Consider the following 13,681-nt stretch of genomic DNA (forward strand, 5'->3'; position numbering starts at 1 on the left):
CCGTGGCCCCTGTGGCATAGATTTCTCCGGTGTGAATCCGGGAACCCGTCAATAGCCTATAGCCTATGTAGGCAAAGTCGATCGTTCCATGTCCGGCGGAGCGGCGCAGCCGGCAGTGGGCATGGGGATTTCTGCCAGAATGTCTGTCAACTGGCGACGGCGGGCGGCGCTGACATGTCATTGGCAAGCACGGTGATTATAGCGTGCTTACATACCATTACGGTCCAGCGACTCGTAATATTTATTTGGGATTCTTGAGTTGCTGGGTCGCAGGATACGAGGTGACGGGTCGGCTTTGTCACGTGACATCCCGGGCGCTCCTCCGTCTGTGCTCGAGGAGGGGGCTTGTCATCTCGCTCTGTTATTAAATAAATAAACTTCTTGTCCCGCCGGCTGGGCCGTCGCCGGCGTACATCCGTCATGGAAGACATCGACGACAGGATCGGAAGTGCGGCCGCGCAGCCCTCCAAGGTGGCTGCACAGGACCGCCTCAGTAGTGAAACGGCAGTTGACCAGCAGCGACTACAGGTGGCCGCGTTCGATGCCTCGTTTGTGCCATCGGCCCGGCCGGCTGTGAGCCGTGCGATCCCCTTTTACAGAGACCGATCGTACTATCTCGACGGGTGGTTGGACTTGTCAATATGGAAGTCGGCGGTAGGTGCTTTGGCCACGGCTGAGATGCGCCCCGCGGCACCGGAGCGACCGGACTGACAAAAGAATGCAGTTTATCGAAGCCGTTGCAACTGGTTGCCAAGTCTTTGTCAGTGGTTCCATCACAGCGACGTTGTTTAGTTACAAGACCAACGTCCTCGGAGCCTACATCGGAAGTAAAGCTGGCCTTGTCGGGGGCGCAAACCCGCTTTGACTCGGTTTGCTAATAAGACGACCGCAGTTAGCAACACAGTGTTGCTGGCCCTGTTCATCTACGCCTCGGCGCCGGCGTCGGGCGGTCACTTGAATCCGATGATTACCTTTTCGGCCGTCCTCGTCGGCATATGCCCTCTGCCCAGAGGCGAGTACTTACTTTCCTGAACGCGAAGCTGCGTATGTCGCTGCTGACACGCCCAAGGTGTCTTGTACATGTGTGGCCAGACGTTGGGAGCTGCGGCTGTCGGCGGACTATTGAGTGCCGCTTGGGGCAGTGAGAGATCTCAGAGGTATAGCCAGCTAGTGGTGTCCAGACCTGTGCCAAGCTGATAGCCTTGTTAGTGTGCAGGGAGGCGGGTGTTTTGTCAACTTTGACCAGATCACCACGGGGCAGGTTTACCTAAATGAGTTCTTGGGGTCCTTTGCGCTCCTCTATCTCGCCTTCGGGGTGGGGTTGGATCCCCGGCAGGCGGTGCTCTTTGGGCCGCGGCTCGGTCCACTGCTCGTTGGAGCATCGCTTGGCTTGGTGTCCTTCTCGACGAGCGGCCTGGCTCCTGGCTATGCGGGAGCTCAGATGAATCCCGCACGATGCCTGGCGTATGGTATCGTCAGGCGTAGCATGGCTGGTGGGTGTGCTTCCGTTCCCTGGCAGTCGACAGAGCTGACGGCGCGTGTAGATCAGTGGATATGGTGGTTTGGGCCGGCGGCGGCGTCGGTGCTCAACGCCGTGGTGTACCACGCTGTGCCGCCGCACCACCTCGAGCTGGCGAGGGAAAAGTCGTGCAAAAAGGCGGGAGGCGTGGAGTGTTCAAAGGGGGGACCGATGCAGCATTCCGCGGTGTGACGATGGCGTATTGGTGTTTGGTAAGGAGATATCACGTGAGCCTGGTGGACGAAACGCTCGCCTGCATTGCGTTTTGTAGCGCAGGGCACGGAGTGCTGTAATTACTGGACGAACGGCCCCGGACGACCAAAAATGTTCAACGATGCCGATCTGGCTACCCCGTTGTGCCGTTGTGGCCCATTCACATGCTTGAGCTGCCCATCGTCAGTGGCTGGTGTGGGAGGCCTGCCGACGCAGGTCCATGGAGCCGCGCTATCATGCTAACTGGAAGCGTCTTACTATTTGCAGAGGTGCAAGTGGTTAGTCGCACAGGTGGGCCTCTTTTTAATCAGTAGAGCCACGGGTTCTCCCCTGTGCCGTGCTGAGCAGGGAAAACAACTGAGAGGAAGGACAGCAACGAGAGGAAGGACAGCAACGAGAGGAAGGACAGCAACGAGAGGAAGGACAGCAACGAGAGGACGGACAGCAACGAGAGGAAGGACAGCAACGAGAGGACGGACAGCAACGAGAGGAAGGACAGCAACGAGAGGACGGACAGCAACGAGAGGAAGGACAGCAACGAGAGGAAGGACAGCAACGAGAGGAAGGACAGCAACGAGAGGAATACGGAGCGGCACAATGACATTGGTTGGCACTTACTTTAGTTGAGACGTCGGAACTAAGCTATCTGTTAGCACCAAGGCAGGCCACTGCCGAGCCCGGTCCCTACAGCACAAACAGGTGGCGCCGGCTGCCTGCACGACTGTGTCCCCGAGGCGGCCTGTGCAACTAACCATTTACACCTCTGTAAATAGAAAAAGGTCAATTGAAATGCCCATCTGGCGGGGCGATGATGTCGAGCCCGCACTTGGAGGTACGAGGACGAATGACCGTGCACACATGCGAGCTTTTGTTGCTGAGCTGCATGAGGCTCATGATTTCAAAGACGATAAAGGACCTCTGGACACGAGTACGGGCTGGTCGTGACGATAGCCGTACATGAGGTCCCCCGGGCCTGCTCCAGGGGCCCCTGGAGATAGGTAGGGGAGCACTGGAAGCGACGGAAGAAGCCACAACCTGCATGGCAAAGTCGAGACCGCAAACCACAAACCACCTAAGTTACCAACCGGCCCTCACACTCACAGTCGCCAACAAAGCGACCGCGCCGGACCTGGAACTTGCAAGCGGGATCCAGGGCTCAGCCAGTGGGCTCGATCGCTCCAGCGGCAGCCAGACGTCATTTTTGTGCGCATGGTGCCCTGTGGTTGGTCGAGACGAAGCGTTTCGCTTGCTAACAGCGCCCTGGAGGGATCGGGTCGGGTGTCCACCGCAGGTGCTGGCTGATCCTCTGCTTCCCCACCTTCCTTTCCAACTCACCACTACAGCGCCCTTTGGTAGCGAATACCTGGGCCTCGTGCTCCGCATCATTTCGCAGTACGAGCTTTCGCTGGCGCGGCCACTGGAGGCTGCTGGCCCGCGGGTACCAGCTACCGCCCGGTTGCCTGGGAGCCCTAGCCCATCTGAGGAGAAGCTCAGCGCGCTGGTGGTTCCTGCCGTCCGGGATCCAACCAAGCATCGACCTCCTCACCATCCATCCAAGTGTTCTCTGGCGACGTCGTCACCTCCTTCTTCCCCCTTCACGTGTACTATATCCTCCCTCTCCCTGCGGCTCGCCCTCCGAACCGGCATACCACGTCGTTCCTCCGGCACACAAAGTTGCAGCCCTCTCTATATCATTAACCCTCCCGGTACCACGAATACCTGAGCTGGGGCCTCCCCACCGTCTCCGCGCTTGGCGCCAAAGCAGCTCATCGGGCGGCCTCTCAAGCTCTGGGCCGCGTGAGCGCTACGGCAATCCAAAATGTCAGACACAGGAGGTGAAAGGTACGTACGTGGAGTGCTCTGTGTGCATTGCCAAGCACAGGACCTTTGGGGTCGCGCCACCCGGCCAACGGCGGCGGTGCGACGCGAGTCGAAGAGGCGCCGCCTGCAGCGTCCATGATGCGCGCTGCTGTTGGCCACCTCCTTTGTTCGCTACCGAAGCTCCGCCGCCTCCCAAACCGACTGTCGGTCGCCCCGACCGATCAGACCATGCACTGACACTGTTGCCATCTAGCAACGGCACGCCGCATCACAAGCGCTCCAAGTCGGCTGCCGCTCTCGCGCTTCTTCGACGCAAGGACACGCGCGAAGACGACTCGGGCTCCGAGGACGGCCGCTCTGCCGCCTCTCCCAGATCCGCACCCAAGCAAGCCGCCATGTCCCAACAAGCTCCCACGCGGAGCCACAACAACTCCAAGCTCTCGGCCGCCTCGCCCCTGAGCAGGATCCCCTCCAACCAGCCCGCGCCGCCGAGACACAGCGACAAGTCGGCCAGCCTCGAGCAATCGGTTCGCAAGTTCAGAGTTGTCGAGGCCCTGAGGAGCGGCGACACTGCCTCCATCTCGAGGGCCATCCGCGAGACAGCCGACAACGCGCCCCGCCCGAGCACCTCGTCCATCTCAACTCTCAGCGGCGGCCCGCTCGAAGACACGACCATCCTCCATCTCGCCATTCAATGCGCCGAGTTTCCCGTCATTGAATATGTGCTGTCCGATGGCGCTGGCAGCATCGAGGTCAATGCCCGCGACAAGGATGGCAATACGCCTCTGCACATCGCCGCCATGCACGGCCGTACCCCGGTCGTCAAGTTGCTGCTCGAGCAGAAGGAAATCAATGACGCCATAGCCAACACGCAGGGCAAGCTCCCAATCGATTTGGCCCGAAATCCCGAAATCTTCCAGCTCCTTCAGCTGTCGCGATCGCTGTACACGGAAGCCAAGGTGGCGCAGGTGCAGGAGCTCATTGCTAGAAACGACTATGATACGCTCGCAGAGGTGCTCGAGGAGCACCGGCTCAAGACGGTCCTCGACATCAACAGCCCCGAGTTTGCTTCCGAGCCGGTGACCGTGCAGACGGGCGGCACCCTCCTTCACGAAGCCGCGCGAAAGAAGAATACTCAGCTCATCCAAATACTGCTGCTCCACGGGGGCGATCCCTTCCGTCGCGACCGGAAGGGCAAGTTGCCGCAGTCCATCACCAACGATGACGGCGTCAAGGCCATACTCAAGAAATCTCCAGCCGCAGTGGCCGCACAGCGAGGGATTCAGGAGAAGGCGGTGCTCGGCCACGCTGCATCTCAAGGGACTGCCGCCGCCAATGCCAGCGACCTCATGGCGGGACGCGAAGCCCGCGAGATGAAGGGCTATCTCAAGAAGTGGACAAACTACCGCAAGGGCTACCAACTAAGGTGGTTCGTCCTCGAGGACGGCGTGCTCAGCTATTACAAACATCAAGACGATGCGGGCTCTGCCTGCCGCGGCGCTATCAACATGAAGATTGCCAAGCTCCACATGAGCGCCGACGAGAAGACCAAGTTTGAGATCATCGGCAAGTCGTCAGTCAAATACACTCTGAAGGCAAATCACGAGGTCGAGGCCAAGCGCTGGTTTTGGGCGCTCAACAACTCGATACAGTGGACCAAGGATCAGGCAAAGGAGGAGGAGCGACAGGCGGCCCGCAGCGCAGAGCTGCTCAAGCAGGCCAAAGCTGAGCAGAGCGGGTCGCTCTCCATTCAGGAGTCGCATAGCGAGAACGCCAGCCTTTCCGACCTCCAACGAAGCACGTCTCACCTTCCCAGCAGATCCGTGTCCAGCAACAAGGTTCCCCTTCATGCAGGGACCAGCACGGTGGGAAGTGGTGAAGATGACGAGTTCGCAGATGCCGGGACGGAGGGCGACGTCTCAAGACTGCATGGCAATGGCGGCCCATTCATTCCCGGTGAGCATGATGACGATGACGACGACTACGGGGACGATCGCAGCGTCCGAGAGGCACCAGGGGCGACAAAGGACGCGCTGAATATCACCGCGCAGTCAGCGAAACTGCAGCTCGAGACCATGTCGAGCGTCCATACCGCCCTGCTGGCTGAACTCTCGCAAAGCCCTGCTACCCCACTCTCCGATGGCAAGGTCACACAGGCGCTGACGACATACGACGCCGCGATCCGCAGCCTCACGGGCCTTGTGGGCGACCTGCTCCGGATCTCCAAGGATCGCGATGCCTATTGGCAGTATCGTCTGGACCGCGAGTCCAACATGCGACGCATGTGGGAGGAGAGCATGCAGCAAGTCGCACGAGAGCAGGAAGAGCTCGAAGCGCGCATGAGCGAGGCCGAAAAGAAGCGCCGCTTGACGAAGAAGGCACTCAAGGAGGTCATGGAAGGCGGCGTTCTCTCAGCCAACCACACGCCGACGACGGAGAAGCTCCAGGAGGAGGTGGAAGAGGCCGCCGCGAGCAAATCCCCTACGCGGACGCTTGGCCGCAGAGCCACCGCCCTGGATCAGCTCGGGGAGCTCTCGGAGAGCGACTCAGGGGACGAAGAAGAGTTTTTCGACGCGGTGGACGCAGGCGAAGTCGAGGTTGCCGAGATTCCTCACGAGGCAGTGCAAGAGACCAAGCAAGTGGTTGTGTCGGGTGTGGATATCAGCCCGTCCTTCAAGGGGTACGAGAACGGCATCCGACACAGACTCAAGATGGACGCCGATGACCGGCCAAAGATTTCTCTATGGGTAAGGAGGCTTGCGGAATCGATTTCGATGAGGTCGTCACTAACAGAGAGCAGGGCATCCTGAAGTCGATGATTGGAAAGGACATGACCAAGATGACGCTCCCCGTGTCTTTTAACGAGCCGACATCGTTGCTATATCGGTGCGGTGAGGATATGGAGTACGCTGATTTGCTGGACCTGGCCGCGGATCGCGCCGACTCCATTGAAAGGCTCGTCTACGTGGCTGCCTTTGCTGCGAGCGAATACGCGTCGACTATTGGGCGCGTCGCCAAGCCCTTCAACCCGCTGCTGGGAGAGACGTTTGAGTATGTGCGGCCGGACAAGAACTATCGCTTCTTCATCGAGCAGGTCAGCCACCACCCGCCCATCGGAGCCGCGTGGGCGGAGTCACCGCACTGGACATACTGGGGTGAGTCGGCGGTCAAGTCCAAGTTCTACGGCAAGTCGTTCGACATCAACCCGCTCGGCACGTGGTTCCTCAAGCTGCGGCCGACGGCGGGAGGCAAGGAAGACCTATACACGTGGAAGAAGGTGACGTCTTCGGTCGTGGGCATCATCACGGGCAACCCGACGGTGGACAACTACGGCCCGATGGAGATCAAGAACTGGACGACTGGCGAGGTAGCACTCATCGACTTCAAGGCTCGTGGGTGGAAGGCGTCGAGCGCATACCAGATTTCTGGCAAGATCGTGGACGCGGACGGCCACGTGCGCGTGAGCCTGGGAGGGCGCTGGAACTCGAAGCTGTACGCACGGCTGACGCCGGGATACGAGGCGACGCCGGACGACCTGGGCGACAGCGGTCCTCTGGATAAGAGCGGCATGACGGATCCAAGCCGGGCGTACCTGGTGTGGGAGGCCAACCCGCGGCCCACGGGAATCCCGTTCAACCTGACGCCGTTTGTCCTGACTTTTAACCACATCGACGAGAAGCTGCGGCCGTGGATCGCACCGACTGACTCTCGGCTGCGGCCGGACCAGAGGGCGATGGAAGACGGCGAGTACGACCTCGCGGCGACGGAGAAGAACCGGCTCGAGGAGAACCAACGAGCGCGGCGTCGGGAGCGCGAGGCCAGGGGCGAGGAGTTTGTGCCGGCATGGTTCAGCAAGACACGCTGCGAGGTGACGGGGGAGGAGTACTGGAAGTTCAACGGTAAGTACTGGGAGCAGCGAGAAAAGGCCGGGCCGAACGGGGACGGCAAGGCGTGGGAGGGCCTGGAGCCTGTCTTTGAAGACGCGCAATAGAAGAAGGTGGAGGGGCTTGAGGCGCGAGCTGTAACGGGCTCGGCCAGGCAAGCAGGGATGGCGTGGGCCGGGGAAAGAAGACGAGAAAATAAATCCATGTGATGTTGATACTAAGTTACTACCTACGTACCCGCAGGATGCTGTGCTGATGAGGCGAAGCGAGGTACAGTGCACAAGGGACGCCTGGGGATGTGGGCAGGGTCCAGCCAGCCAGCCGGGTTTCCGGGGGCCGACTCTCTCATACCCAGCGTCTGCAGGGCCGCGATGCATGTGGGTGCGGGGAGACGGTTCCGCCGACCGGGAGGCGGCCAGGGCCGACAATTAAGGTACGACAGCCCCGATTTCTCGGCCGGGGTGGGACTGCCTGCCGCCAACGGACTTTGGAGGTACGTACAGTACATGTACATACGTCCATTTTGCTTGGGCGAGGCGGCATTGGCGTGGGGCGCTTCCCGAGCCTCGGTAATTCAGAGTGACGTCTCAACTCGACGCCGACGCCCTGGCGGTTGGCCATCTTGGCTCCTTCAAAATTGCATCAAGCTACCGCGCGGATCCCTTGAGCGGTGATTACCAGCGACGTTTGAACGGGCCAGGCCTGCGTTGCGCGAGCGTTGCTTCAACTGCTACGGCGATTTGCGACGCCACCATCGCCATCACCACCACCACCCTCAATTCACCGCGGGCTGGGTTACGTCGCATCAAACCGACGAGCGCGGACACCCAGCGACGGCATCAACGCTCGAAAGGGGGCAGACACACACGCACAGCATGGAGACACACGAGGGCTCGACGCTCATCAAGCCGCCGCCCAAGGACCCCAACAAGGCGCCCATCGAGAATGTGCTCGAGGTGACGGAGATGGCTGTCCTGGGCCCGGTACGCAATGCACTGCAACGGTTCAAACCAATCCACCACAGCTAACACCCGCGGATCAACAGGACATCTTCACCAACGCGCGGCCGCAGTGGCACCCTCCCGGCGCGCGCGGCATCTACGGCGGGTCCGTCATCGCGCAGTGCCTCGCCTCGGCGCAGAAGACGGTGCCGGACCACTTCCTCGTGCACTCGTGCCACTGCTACTTCCTCCTCGCGGGCTCCGCCGACGTGCCGATCCTGTTCCACGTCGAGCGCGTGCGCGACGGCCGCTCCTTTGCGACGCGCACCGTGCAGGCGCGCCAGCGCGGGCGCTGCATCTTCACCACCACCATCAGCTTCACGCGCGAGGGCTCCGGCGGCGAGCAGCAGGTGCGCCACGCCGTGCCGCTGCCCGACGGCGTCGAGGCCCCCTCGGACGACTGGGACGGCGAGCCCGAGTACGCGCGCACGGGGCCCTTCCAGAGCCGCAAGATCGAGGTGCTGCGCGCGCGCGACCCCGAGGCGCGGCCCGACGAGCGCAAGGCCCGGCAGTGGATACGCTCGCGGGGCGCCATCTCGGCCTCGGGCGGCCACCAGGCGCACCTCGAGGCGCTGGCCTACATGTCGGACAGCTACTTCATCGGCACCGTGTCGCGCGTGCACCGCCTGTGGCGCTTCCCCTTTGCGCCCGAGGAGGTGCCCAAGCTGCCCGCCGAGGTGCGCCGCCAGGTCGAGCAGCTGAGCGAGTTTGAGGGCATGGGCTCGCGCGTCGAGGACTGGGTCGGCAGGCCCTCGGTCGGCATGCTCGTCAGCCTCGACCACAGCATCTACTTCCACGAGCCGCTGCGCGTGCGCGCCGACGAGTGGATGTTCACTGAGATGGAGAGCCCCTGGTCCGGCGACGGGAGGGGCGTCGTGCTGCAAAAGATTTTTGCAAAGGACGGGACGCTGCTGGCGACGTGCGTGCAAGAGGTGAGTGTTTCCTTTCTCCCTTTCTTCTTATCTTGAGCTTGATATCAGATCGTCTCGTCCCTGTACCTTGGTTGGGCCTGGCTGACACGGAATAAACAGGGCGTCGTCCGGCTGAAGCAGGACGGCAGCGAAAAGGCCGGCAAGCTATGATGAGACGAAAGCGAAGAAAACGGACACCTCGTTCATTGGAGGAGAGCGCCTATATGTTGCGTTTGTGCCTGTAGCTGTTTCCTTGCGTGGTTTGCGCTGCCATGGCGCCGTTGCTTTGCATCGACCTTCCCCCCGCGAACTGAACAGCGCGTTCTTTCTCCATGGCTGGCCCCCTTGGGGCTGTTCTTCTACATGCTGTACCCCGCGCCTAGACCTAGATTCGTATGATCCAATGCCTCAATACACAACCGACAGCTGTGCCGAGCCAGCAGACGGCCGTTGCCAGCTGCCCGAACAGCCGCGCCGCTGAACAGTACCGCTTTGAGTAGTTCTATGAGCGCCCACCGCAGACCGCATCCTCACGCTCATTTTCTTCATCTTCTTCAACTTTCCAGCAGGTCTTTTCTCGTCGCCTTGGTTTCGGCTCGGTTCGACCGCCCGCATGCGATCATTTCTTGGTCTGATATCAGCATTTGCATCTCTTCGTCTCCATCCACATTTGAGTCCCAGGCGTTGCATTTTCAGCAACGCAAACGGTCCATCCATCCGAAGGGATTCGTGGGTTTTCTGCCAAACTTCTGTGTGTGTCGTCGCGCCTCAAGCCCAAGTCAAAAGGCGACAGACTCGCGCAACGCCCAAACGACGAGCTTGCTTTGTTGCCCTCGCGGCCGGCTTGATACGAGCCAGCCAGCTTCCTGCAGTATGCTCTTGGACCTCTACGTCGTTGCCCTCGTCATGATACTCACTGCTCTGCCAACACAGCTCCAACTGCCTCCTCGTCGACGGACTTGGCATCCGCTCACCACGCAGCCATGTGCATCGACAACCGCGATCTCTACTCGGCCTGCGGCCACTGTACTCCGAGCAAGTGCTGCAGCGAGCCCTGCACCGAATACGTCGCTAGGAGAGTCGGCGGCAACGGCCCTGGCTCTAGCCAACCCATCTGCCGACAGCACCGCTGCTACATCACCGTCCACCCCGACTGGTGCGAGAAGTGCATCATGCAAATCTCCAACATCGTCAGCAACGACGCCCACGCCGCGGCCCGGAACCCCTCCCAGATCGGGCGGTACTGGCAGGAACGCACCAGGCTCGAGGCCCCCGACCTGCACCCCCGGGAGCCGCGCCTATTCATGGCCCCGACCTTTCTCTGGGAGGAGCTCGCCGCGGCGGCGGCAGCGCCCTGCTACCTGCCCCTCGACGAGCTCACGCGCGGGGAGATGCTCCGCGGAAGGCGCAGCTTCGCCGGGGCGCGCCACTGGCGAAACATCCTCGAGCGGGAGATGGCCCGGTGCGTGCCCGAGGCGGTGCTCATCGACGGCCTGCTCTGGCCTAACAAGCCCTGGCTCGCGGACCGGCACGTGGGCCGCCGCCGCGACGACGACGGCGACGGCAACGGCGACGACGTCCCAGCCCAGGCGACGACGAGGCTCGCCGAGATTGCGGGCCTGGCGCAGGCGTTGACGATGCGCTGGGTGGTGAGCGAGAACCCGGACCGCTATAACCCTCTCGCTTCGGAGGGGCCGAACCAGCTTGGAATTTATGACTTGTTGTAAGGGGGGGGGGCGCTGGAAACCTGTATGGGTGACGATGGGATTGCGTCTGGTCATGGGCGCGCGGCGTTGAAAGGGAAAACGGTTTTTTTTTCTTCTGTACAGCAAGCTTTGTGCCGAGGGAGTGATGATGATGATAATGATGATACCCAGGGGGGTCTAGAAACCGTGGACTGTGAATCGCGAATGGGGTATACAGAGTGAGAGGGGGCTCTCTGACTTGGCGTTTCGTGATACTGGCTATTTTCTGTGTTGTTGCGACGTCAGGCATAGTTGCACAAAACACACTGTTTGGTATGCGAGGTTGTGAAGCTTACTGACTGATGCTCAGCGCGACTCCAAGGGATGGTATGGTTCACACGGACTGTCATCGCGCACGGTGATGTGGTCACAAACTGCGGGCAGCAATATAAAACGAGCCAGCCGAAACCCTTTTTCGCCAACTCCAGAGCCTCTGGCCCCTTTATGCGCACCCATCAAGCTTCTCCAAGTCGAGCGAAGCCCATCTCTCAACGCAATACATGGGAACACATATATTCTCGCACAGATACAACTAATTAGACACAAGTCACGATGTGCTACATCACGTCCCTCCTCTACACCGTCTGCCTACACAGCAGCGCAGCCACGCGCAACGACTTCTGCGTCAAGGGCAAGTGCAAGCCGCGCAAGCAGCGCACCGAGCTCAAACCCGGATGGTGCCCGCAGTGCAAGGCCTCGCTGTCCGGCGGGCAGTTGTTTGCCGCCCGGCCCGGCGACCTGGCCGCGCCGTCGACCATCTGGCGGTACTGGCTGTGGGTGAGCCGGCAGCAACCAGCGCCGAGCCTGGCCGGGCCCGTTAAAGAGCACATGATTGCCGACGTCGACCGCGCTGAGATCAACCATGCGACGAGCGCGGCGGCGGATAGGGAGTGGGCGGCGCGGATGATGGGCAAGATTCGCGGCGGGGGCGCGGAGGCGGTGAGGGTGCGTAAGAAGGAGTGGGTGAATGACGGGAGGGAGAAGAAGCTTAGGGAGGCGGTTGAACAGGCACAGTATGTTACAATGAGGTGGGCGCAGGGGCTGGCCCTGGTATAGGGGGTTATCGCGGGGATATGTTAGTATTCGAAGTCTCTGTCGTTGAGTCACGTCTCTGTTGAGGAACAAGCGGAGGCATGGGGGTGGATTCTGGGCAGCTGTGGCAGCAGGCGAGGTACATGGACGTGGCTGGCGATGATCTCGCTTGCTTCACTTGACGGCCTGCGAGTTGCACAAGCCAAACATTGTTGTTTGGCGTCTCTCACATTTTCGGTCCAGTGACACCAGTCCGTGTCGTGAAGCGTGAGCAAGCAGGCAGGCCAGCCGGCCCACGATGCCCGCCCTTCGTCCAGTCTCATTTGGAAAGCTTCTAGATCTTGTCAGAAAAAAAAAACCAGAGGAGTGCTATTCGTATAGCCGATATTTTGCTAGTTGTAGAGCCGTCCTGGATTTTTCTTAGCAGCGTCCCTACATGCCCCCATGCTGCTGCCCTAGCGATTTTTATGCGCATTGGCGCAGGCATGAGACGGCAGCGGCGCGGTGCCTGTTGTTGTCATTGCATCGTTGCTGTCGTTGCTGTCGTTGCTGTCGTTGCTGTCGTTGCTGTCGTTGCTGTCGTTGCTGTCGCCGCTCTTGCTCCTATGGGCTCTACAACTAGCAAAAGTTGGCTCTACAAATAGCACTCCTCGAAAAAAAAAAGGGCCAGGTAAGCATAAACCATAAAGACGCATGACGAGGATTCATCGCGCGCGCGGGCCACGCAGCAGCAGCCCATGACACGGCTCGTCAGAGTGTGCATGCGCCGATGCGCGCCCGGCGGTGATGGCGGTTGACATGTGAGGAGGGGGGGGCCGGGCCAGATTTGCGACGTGCCCAGAGCCTCTGTGCCCGTCACGAGGTGCTTTGTCGGCGGCGCTTTGTGACGCGCAATGTGCTGCACGCATCCCGAGGGCTCGTGCTCGGTTCGGGCGGTGGCCGTTTGCCCTGCATGGGGTGACGTTGGGCGTGGAAGTGCGAGTGCAAGGGCGGCGGCCGGTGAGTCAAACAATGTAGCTGGCTGTCCAGGTGCGCGTGTTGTGCTGCGGTCAGTACAGCACAGTATGCGCTCTGACTCGCAGCTGAGGAATCCCGAGCCGTGAGTGTCTGACTTGCTGAAGATGGGGGGTTTGATGGCGCAGCGAACGGTCTTGGAGTATCGTGGGTAAGCAATAAGCATGCGGCTCTTCGCCTTTGCTGGAGTCGGGTAATAGCTACCCGCAGGGCTCAGCTGCAAGGTACAGGAACTGTAAAGTGTAAACTGTGCCACCACGCCTCCAGTGGGAACGGGACGGGCTGAGCCCCTGTAAGTTGTGGGGTGGCCCAGGGGTGCCTGGCTGGCTTCCTCCACCATCATCACTGCTGGGATCATGGAATCCTTCAACCCCCACTGGGCGAATCACCACCAAGGTCAATCCTCCCGCATCTGGGTGACGGCTTTCCCAAAGAAAATGCCCGTCATCCAATCTGCCTGGCCCGCCTCTGCGATCCACCTTTTTTTTTTGGTCTCCTCTCCCGTCCTTCTCGTGAGTCGTGTGTAACCGCGAGCCTTGGC

General features: G+C 60.7%; 5 protein-coding genes across 5 annotated transcripts; all 5 read left to right on the forward strand.

The window, feature by feature from the left end:
• Positions 1-420: 420 nt before the first annotated feature.
• On the forward strand, positions 421-2,355 carry PLICBS_003307 (uncharacterized protein; the record flags this gene model as incomplete). The annotated part of the gene is made up of 6 exons (XM_065600197.1): positions 421-654; positions 725-827; positions 893-1,016; positions 1,210-1,493; positions 1,545-1,671; positions 2,106-2,355. 6 exons carry the CDS (start codon positions 421-423, stop codon positions 2,353-2,355), a joined length of 1,122 nt encoding a protein of 373 aa, XP_065456269.1.
• Positions 2,356-3,551: 1,196 nt separating this feature from the next.
• Positions 3,552-7,544, forward strand: PLICBS_003308 (uncharacterized protein; the record flags this gene model as incomplete). Its single annotated transcript, XM_018323046.1, has 3 exons — positions 3,552-3,574; positions 3,807-6,300; positions 6,354-7,544. The coding sequence occupies 3 exons, from the start codon at positions 3,552-3,554 to the stop codon at positions 7,542-7,544; spliced, it is 3,708 nt and encodes a 1,235-aa protein (XP_018178276.1).
• A 768-nt stretch (positions 7,545-8,312) lies between these two features.
• On the forward strand, positions 8,313-9,520 carry PLICBS_003309 (uncharacterized protein; the record flags this gene model as incomplete). Its single annotated transcript, XM_018323047.1, has 3 exons — positions 8,313-8,420; positions 8,483-9,370; positions 9,470-9,520. The coding sequence occupies 3 exons, from the start codon at positions 8,313-8,315 to the stop codon at positions 9,518-9,520; spliced, it is 1,047 nt and encodes a 348-aa protein (XP_018178277.1).
• An 812-nt stretch (positions 9,521-10,332) lies between these two features.
• On the forward strand, positions 10,333-11,076 carry PLICBS_003310 (uncharacterized protein; the record flags this gene model as incomplete). Its single annotated transcript, XM_018323048.2, has 1 exon — positions 10,333-11,076. The coding sequence occupies one exon, from the start codon at positions 10,333-10,335 to the stop codon at positions 11,074-11,076; it is 744 nt and encodes a 247-aa protein (XP_018178278.1).
• A 570-nt stretch (positions 11,077-11,646) lies between these two features.
• PLICBS_003311 (uncharacterized protein) lies at positions 11,647-12,150 on the forward strand (the record flags this gene model as incomplete). Its single annotated transcript, XM_018323049.1, has 1 exon — positions 11,647-12,150. One exon carries the CDS (start codon positions 11,647-11,649, stop codon positions 12,148-12,150), a length of 504 nt encoding a protein of 167 aa, XP_018178279.1.
• Positions 12,151-13,681: the final 1,531 nt, after the last annotated feature.

This window comes from Purpureocillium lilacinum (assembly GCF_023168085.1).
Source record: "Purpureocillium lilacinum CBS 284.36 DNA, scaffold_2, whole genome shotgun sequence".
Classification (NCBI taxonomy): domain Eukaryota; kingdom Fungi; phylum Ascomycota; class Sordariomycetes; order Hypocreales; family Ophiocordycipitaceae; genus Purpureocillium; species Purpureocillium lilacinum.